Source organism: Lepisma saccharinum, chromosome 6, assembly GCF_977018435.1.
Source record: "Lepisma saccharinum chromosome 6, izLepSacc3.1, whole genome shotgun sequence".
Taxonomy (NCBI): domain Eukaryota; kingdom Metazoa; phylum Arthropoda; class Insecta; order Zygentoma; family Lepismatidae; genus Lepisma; species Lepisma saccharinum.
The window spans coordinates 32,897,235-32,905,933 of record NC_139234.1 but is presented as its reverse complement, the minus strand read 5'-3'; the positions used below and the strand labels follow the sequence as shown (position 1 = coordinate 32,905,933).

The 8,699-nt window shown below is 41.1% G+C and overlaps 2 protein-coding genes across 2 annotated transcripts; both read left to right on the top strand.

Annotated features, from left to right (window-relative positions):
- The first annotated feature begins 5,603 nt into the window (after positions 1–5,603).
- LOC145989039 (uncharacterized) lies at positions 5,604–6,857 on the top strand. Its single transcript, XM_083124337.1, has one exon. It carries the CDS (start codon positions 5,604–5,606, stop codon positions 6,855–6,857), a length of 1,254 nt encoding a protein of 417 aa, XP_082980463.1.
- A 282-nt stretch (positions 6,858–7,139) lies between these two features.
- LOC145989038 (uncharacterized) lies at positions 7,140–8,171 on the top strand. The gene has a single exon (XM_083124336.1). The coding sequence runs from the start codon at positions 7,140–7,142 to the stop codon at positions 8,169–8,171; it is 1,032 nt and encodes a 343-aa protein (XP_082980462.1).
- Positions 8,172–8,699: the final 528 nt, after the last annotated feature.

The following is an 8,699-nucleotide window of genomic DNA, read 5'->3' as shown; positions in this document are numbered from 1 at the left end:
GGGGGAGGGTGGACAAGGAGACAAGCATTAAGAGGCCATAGTGTGATAGTGTGGAGGCAAAAGAATGGGGAGCAACTATCTCCTAAATCGTCGCCACTGTTTAAGGCTGTCATTTTAATCAGAACGTGAAATCGGGACATTTTCTGCCACTCAACTCCTCTGTTTCCATGCATTAATATTGTGTGCCGGAACCATCTCAGTATGTATGTTTGTCCATTTCTTCTCATCAGGCATCAAAACATCTATGTACCAGAAGTGTTTTTACGAAGGTGTTACACATGCACGGAATGCACAATTCACTCGACAACACAAGATTCAAACTGTGTGCTGGGAACTGGAATCAGACAGTTCACGAATATTTCTCTCTCATTCGAGCCTGAACACTACTAATGTGTCTTGTCCTCCCATGTTTGCAGCTCTTATAAAAGCCGAAACCCACCAAATTGTTCATATTCAGGCCTAAGCACTCGCAAGTGTTCAAAATTGTCTGTTGAGTGTGTGTCGAACCCAGTAGCCTTAAACAAAAGTATTTCTTTATGCCATGAAATTCTCGGACTGCATACACAAAATTTGGTCCTGGCACAACCAAATCATCACTTAAAACTTTGATTTTCAGTTGATCTGTGCAGCTTTCTTTTTTAATAAATCGCGCCAATGCCCAGCCCGATACTGCCGAAATATTCACTTTAGAGAGAGATAGAAATTTGATCTCTTCGTCTTTCGACCCCAACTACTCGTAGCTCTACTCGACGTTCCGCTGTCGTCAATGTCTTTAGCTTTAGGACCGAACTGGAACTAGTAGTAGACTTAGTTACTTTACGGTATTTAGTCCATTTCATTTTCGAATCACTAGATCTTATAAAGCAACCAATGGACACTGACTGATCACTAATCGACTGTATGAATTGTCACACTTACCTCTGAAGTCTGCACCTATTCTGTTGTACAGATCAACCGGGAAATTGAAGCCGCGTATTAATATCCTCATTATATTCTAGAACTCGTAAATATTACCAGTAGTTCGACTCCTTCTCCTCTTTTTCAAGAACGTTCCCTCTCGCGCTTTCCAGAGATTAAAAAATTACAATGAATCCGAATCGCCCTACCTGCGGCGCTACCTTTGTTGTGCACCTTCCAAATGCTGACAAGTCTCTTCTACATAGTGTTCATTCAAGTTCGCTACGACAACACCGAAAGCGTAAGAAAAGTTTACGTGCAATATTATCAACAACAGGGTTATAGAACGTTCTCCTTCTCGCCTTGATAAGTATTTCTCTCCTAAAATTATCGTCACATTATTCAAGAAGACAAAAACTTAATTTTATCTAGTGTAAAATGAAAATTTTCCTGGTGATGGGGGGGGGGGGCACGAGTTACGATCTCCACCTTGGATACGCGCTATAAACAATAACAGGGTCCGTAGAACATTCTCCGTCTTGCCTGGATAATTATTTATCTCCTTAAATTATCGTCACATTATTGAAGAAGACAAAAACCTAATTTTATCTCGTGTAAACTGAAAAATTTCCGGGGGGAGGGGCTCGAGACACCTGATGCCCAACTTGGATACGGACTATTAACAATAACAGGGTTATAGAACATTCTCCGTTTTGTCTCGATAATTATTCCTGTCCTTAAATTATCGTCACATTATTCAAGAAGTCAAAAACCTAATTTTATCAGTGTAAACTGAAAAATTTCCTTGGGGAGCGGGGGGGGGGCCTCGAACCACCTGATCCCTACCTTGGATACGCGCTGTTAACAATAACAGGCTTATAGAACATTCTCCGTCTTGCCTAGATAATTATCTCTCTCAAATTATCACCATATTATTCAAGAAGCCAAAAACCTAATTTTATCTAGCGTAAACTGAAAATTTTCTGAAGGGGGGGCTTGAGCACCCTGCTTCCCACCTTGGATACGAGCTGTTACCAATAACAGGGTTATAGAATATTCTCTGTCTTTCCTCGATAATTATTTCTCTCCTTAAATTAACGTCACATTATTTTATTTGACACGACAAGAAACAAAAAATCTCATTTTATCTAGTGTAAACCGAAAACTTTTGGGGGGGCCTTGAGCCCCCTAAGCCCCCCCTTGGATACGTGCCTGGGAAGCAGACACGTTTATTACACCCTTACATTTACATACAATATTATAAAGTTCTGCTTTTAGATCTCGCACAATGCCTTTTTCACAAAAATGGGCAATCTTGCATTTTTTTTATATCAATCAAGCTGTGATATTTTAGATTTCTTCCGTTAGTTTTCTGATAATAGTTTTCACAGCTTTCCATAGCATTTAGGCATGATTTCAGTTGACAAGAACAAAATAATATTATTTCAAAATATAGAGCAAAAAGAAATCCAACGCGCTTAAATTAAAACTCCCTTACATTGAAAGCCTGGAGAGAACAAAACAGGGGTTCCTTCGTAACACGATTTCTTGAAAACCATTTTACACATTTGAATAAACTTTGTGATAAATTGATTAGAAAGGATGAATCTTAACAGTAAAAGTTGTAACTTTTCCCTTGCTACTATATTTTAGAAGATATTCGTTGTCAAATTTCTCAATATTTGCATAAGGAACCAGCCTTTTCCGTGCCGAGTGTTTCGATGATGACGTCATGCATCCACGGACAACTGCGCATACGATCTGCGCCGCCGAACGAGCACCCCCTGGTCATATTCGTGTACATTTGTGTGGAACCCTTCATTATATTTGGTGTTACTTAAGTGCTTCATGTTATTAAAGTATATGTTAATCTACATATATGTTTAATTTGTACCAGAGTGAAACTGACATACGCGAAATCACACACCCAGGAACTAGGAAACTATACATGGTCCTCCTGTGCCCGGATAAATGGTTGATTCGATTCGTTACGGCCCGGTCATCCATTGTGTTCCCGCTGAGAAAGTGCGCCTTATTAACGGCTTTGTGTTTGAGCTTCGAGAGACAGTGGTTTTGTGCTTACCGGCAATTCTGTGCATCGTATCCTTGCCGGGTGTGACTGTGATCTTCGTGTATGTACTTTACGTGTTTTGAGACTTAAATATGGAGCAAATACTTTCAAACAAACGTCTTCTCAAACGTGACGTCACACGTTTAGAGAAGAAATTGGCGGCAGATGATCTCACCGAAGGTAATGTTTTAGTGTACATAGACAAAGCATTACAACTGACAGAAGACACTCAAAAACTGATCCGTGAAATCTCAGAAAAGTGCACCGACGAACAGTTTGAGCAATATGATGAGGAAATTGGTTCAGTGCAGGACAGGCTCGACGAAGCATTGGCCAAGTTATACATCGCGAAAAAACAGCAAACTACCGTGACCGTGACCGAGACAAAGACAGTGAGTGATGTGCGTGTACCAAGATTGGATTTGCCTACTTCTACAGGAAATCTGCAGCAGTGGCTTTCTTTTAGAGACTTGTTCGTGGCGTCCGTACACAACAACGCGTCACTTTCGCCCGCGCAAAAACTGCAGTATTTGAAATCGAGCGTCCGTGGTGAACCCGCGTTATTGTTACAGTCTATAGCGATAACCGATTCGAATTACAAAGAAGCATGGGACATTCTGACTAACAGATATGAACAGAAACACGCGCTAGTGAACGACACAATTAAGCGACTTGTGTCTCAACCCTCATTACAAACTGAGTCTGCTGTCGGCTTACGTAAGCTTGTTGACGTGACGACAGAATGTGTTCGAGTTTTACGTGTGTTGGACATTCCAGTGCAGCATTGGGACGCTATCCTAGTGTTTCATACCGTGGAGAAATTGGACAGTACTTCGAGGCAACAATGGGAGCTGAGCGTGTCGTCAGAGCAACTTCCTACTTTCGAACAGCTGAGCGGCTTCCTGGACAACAGAGCGAGAGCGCTCGCAGCATCTGCATCTTCCAAGGACCCGAAACCAGGATCCCAAAGGAAACCCCCACCCCCCACAGTGAACCCAGTGCTAGAAGAAGTGCTAATTCATTTCACGTGTCGTCCTCTTGCCCTATGTGTCGAGAATCGCATTTTTTGAGTAAATGTGAAGAATATACGAGCCTATCTGTGCCAGAGAGGGAAATGTTTGTGAAATCGAAAGGCTTGTGTTTCAACTGCCTTGATAATTCCCATTTTGTGGATAAGTGTAAATCAGGCTCGTGTAGGTCTTGTGGTAAGTCTCACCACACGTCTATCCATCGTGAAACTTCGCAAAGATCTAAGGTAAGTGGAAACGTGGCAACGCCGCAAGTGGTGTCGCACATAACAGCTGATACGCAGTGTGACGCAACGCGTGTCTTGTTACCGACTGCCGTTGTGAGAGTAAAGGATAAAGAAAATCAGCTTCACTCCCTGCGAGCACTTTTGGATAGTGCTAGTGAAAAATCCTTTTTGTGCGAGAACGCAGCCCAATTATTAGGCTTGAAACGTAAAAAAGTGTTCGTGTCGGTTACTGGAATTTCGGGTGTAAATGCCGGCAATTCACACTCTACTGTTGATTTGAACATACTCTCTAAAAACGGGGACAGATCCTATCATTGTTCGCCCTTAATTGTGAAGAAAATATCCAACACAGTGCCACAAGCGTGTGTACCAAACACTCTGAGTTTTAAACATTTACGAAACCTTGAACTTGCCGATCCTTCATATCACAAACCTGACACTATTCAGTTGCTTATCGGGGCTGATCTTTTCCCATTGTTACTAATGAGTGGAAGAAGAGAGGGGAGAATGAATGAACCCGTGGCTATTCAAACCCGCTTGGGATGGGTTGTTTGTGGCAAAACTCAACAAAGACCTCAACAATCTCTGTCTTCTTATCACATTGTTGTACAAGAAAATGATCTGAACGAAACTCTGAATAAGTCTTTTGAATCTGAGGAGATTCCTAAATTACGAGTGCCGAGTCAAGAACAACAATTGTGCGAGGAACATTTCGTACGAACACATGATCGCGAGGATGATGGTCGGTACGTCGTACGCTTACCATTTAAGGTCAACCGCGACGAGTTAGGTTATTCAAAAGATAAGGCGATGAAATGTTTGCTTAGTCAAGAGCGTAGGCTTCGAGTTGATAGCCAGAGACTAGAACAATACCAGTCATTCATGCAAGAGTACATTGCGTTGAATCATATGACACCAGTGGCGGACTGTGAACCACCCAACACCCCCGCTGATTCTTATTTCATTCCGCATCATTCTATAACAAAGGAGACAAGCACAAGTAGGAAACTGAGAGTAGTTTTTAATGGATCGAGTAAAACTAGCACAGGCGTGTCCTTGAATGACGTGTTAATGAATGGAGGTAAACAACAGCCAGAGTTACTATCCATTTTGTTACGTTTTCGTGGCCATCTTATTGCATTGACGAGTGATGTTGGTATGATGTATCGCCAGATAAAGGTGAATCTTCAGGACAGAGACTACCAATTAATTTTGTGGAGAGAATCCCCCAATCAACCTGTGATTGTTTATCGTTTAAATACGCTCACGTATGGCACGGCACCAGCTGCTTTTCTTGCTACGAGAGTGTTACGTCAGTTAGCAGACGATGAAGGTGAAAATTACCCGATTGCAGCAGAAGTCTTAAAGCAACAGTTTTATATGGACGATTTGTGCAGTGGAGCTGACAGTGTTCCAGAAGCAATAGAGATGCAGCAACAATTGACACAATTGTTGAGAAAGGGTAGATTTGAGTTGCATAAGTGGACGTCAAATCATACTGACGTGTTGAACAGTATTCCCGAGCATTTGCGAGAGAAACCTACAATATCTTCCATCCATAACAGCGAATTCATAAGAACTCTTGGCCTTGTGTGGCACCCGGATACTGATCATTTGAGTTTCATCATTAACCCACCTAGTGAACACACTGTATTAGCCAAAAGGTTGTTGTCTGAGGTAGCTCGCATATTTGATCCACTCGGATTACTAGCCCCAGTCACTATGTTAGCTAAAATATTAATTCAATCACTGTGGAAGGAACAGTTAAATTGGGATGAACCTATTCCTAGTGACATAAGAGAAATATGGGAAAGACATTGTGCTGAATTACATGTGTTACAGAGCATACAGTTACCGCGATGCTTAAAATGTAGAGAACCAACTTTGTGTCAACTGATTGGTTTTTGTGATGCCAGTGAGAAAGGTACATGTGCTATTGTGTATCTACGAACAGTATATGATGACAACGCTGTTACAGTCAGATTGTTAGTTTCGAAAACAAAGCTTGCACCCATAAAACCTGTAACATTGCCACGTTTAGAGTTATGTGCTGCTGTGTTGTTAGCCAAATTGATTAGTGTTGTGCAGTCATCATTGTCATTGCATATAGACGATATTTTCCTTTGGTCTGATTCCCAGATCACCCTATGTTGGATTAAATCAGATCCATCCAGATGGAGTACATTTGTTTCGAACCGAGTTTCACTCATTCATGAACTGACGAATCCTCAACAGTGGTTTCATGTGCGTTCGAAAGAAAACCCTGCAGACATTGGTTCTCGTGGTGCTTTCCCTACACAGTTGTGTGAATCTCATTTATGGTGGAATGGTCCATCATTTCTTTACTCGCCTGAGTTGCCTATGCATGAATCATCTACAGTGGAAAGTCAAGAAATAAAAAAGGAGGAAAGAAAAACAAGGATTCGGGTGCTGTTGACTACAACCTTTAACACTAAGGAGTTATTGCAGAGATTCTCATCATTCTTGAGATTAATACGTGTTACTGCTTGGAAGTTTAGATTCATAAACAACTGTAGAGCGCCATCCATGCAGCGAAAAGAGCAGACGTTGACAACCGAAGAGTTATCAGCTGCGACTGAGTTTTGGGTCAAGGTCACCCAACGTGAAGCGTAAGAGAGCGAGGTTAACTGTTTACAAATAGAACAGGAGCTCCCCTCATCCAGTAAACTTCTTTCGTTGAGTCCATTCATTGACAATAATTGTGTGTTACGAGTAGGTGGGCGTTTACACTATGCTGATGTGTCTTCAGATAAGAAACATCCTATAGTGTTACCCAAAAATCATCCGTTTACTGAACTATTATTGAGACATGAACATGTGAAAAATCTCCATGCAAATCCGCAACTGTTACAAGCTATTGTGATACAAACATATTGGATAGTTGGGCTTCGAGATATGGTTCGTAGCATAGTGAACAAATGTGTTATTTGTAGAGGTGTCAAGGCTATTACAGCTAAACAATTGATGGGAAGTTTACCGCCTCCTAGAGTAAACGAAGCAAGACTTTTTGTTAACACAGGCACTGACTTTGCAGGTCCCATTTCAATTAAGTCTGGATTTTTGAAATCTCATAAAATAATCAAGGGTTACATTGTTTTGTTTATATGTCTTTCTACTAAGTGTGTTCACATTGAAGTTGTATCTTCAGCAACTACTAATACTTTTATTGCATGTTTGAGACGTTTCATATTTCGTAGAGGAAAACCTGCTAACCTGTATTCTGATTGTGGTACTCAGTATGTAGGAGCTGACAAACTATTGCATAAAATGTTGTATTTTTTGAGAGAATCGAACCATAGAGAAACTGTGCATAACTTTCTGACAAATGAAGGAATCAAGTGGCATTTTAATCCCCCTTCCTCACCTTGGTTAGGCGGGATTTGGGAAAGTAACATAAAATGCATAAAATATCATTTGAAACGTGTTGTGGGCAATGCTGTGTTGAATTTTGAAGAGCTGTACACAGTATTAGTGCAGATAGAAGGTTGTTTGAACTCTCGTCCAATCACAGCCATGTCAAGTGACCCCAATGACCTGACAGCACTTACGCCAGGGCATTTCCTGATTGGCGACAACCTACTTAACATTCCAGAAGATGATTTCACCAAGAGCAAGATTAACCGCCTGACGCGTTGGCAAAGGTGTCAACAAATCGTGCAGCATTTTTGGAGAAGATGGCATTTGGAGTACATACCTGGACTTCAAAGTAGACCGAAGTGGCAGAAGAGATTGCCTAACCTTCAAGTCAATGATTTAGTGTTAATAAAGGAAGATAACGTACCCACATTGAAGTGGAAATTAGGTAGAGTTATCGAAACTCACAAAGGACAAGATGGTTTGGTAAGAGTTGCAACTGTTAAAACTAAAGACGGTGAACTAAAGAGGCCTATTATGAAGCTTGCACCTCTACCAATTGAGAAAGTGTAAATATGTAACCAGAAAGGAAAATTGTGTTTATTGTAATCTATGTATTCAAGTGTAATATGTTATATTGTAAAAGGTAATAATTATTGTGTATTCTAATTTTGGAAGCTGATCTTCCAAGAGGGGCCGTGATGTTCAGACGAATTGTCATTCTTATTAAGCTTGTAATATAATTAAGCCTTGTTTCCATATTGAAACCAATAAGTCGCTGACCAAGGCAGTTTATTAAGGTAAAAACACTTAACACGTAACGTTTCGACCCTGTATCAGGGTCTTCCTCAGACGAAGAACTAAACTAGTTTAGTTCTTCGTCTGAGGAAGACCCTGATACAGGGTCGAAACGTTACGTGTTAAGTGTTTTTACCTTAATAAACTGCCTTGGTCAGCGACTTATTGGTTTTATTAAGCTTGTTGCCATGCAGTGTGCGCATGCGCAGTGTGAGTCCGAGTTGAGTCGTGAGGTGACGTACGTGTGTTGTACGCCTCGTCATATTCGTGTACATTTGTGTGGAACCCTTCATTATATTTGGT

What these genes read in the sequence shown, in the direction of transcription:
- LOC145989039 (XM_083124337.1), top strand. Translation starts at nt 5,604, where the DNA reads ATGGACGATTTGTGCAGTGGAGCTGACAGTGTTCCAGAAGCAATAGAG.
- LOC145989038 (XM_083124336.1), top strand. Translation starts at nt 7,140, where the DNA reads ATGGTTCGTAGCATAGTGAACAAATGTGTTATTTGTAGAGGTGTCAAG.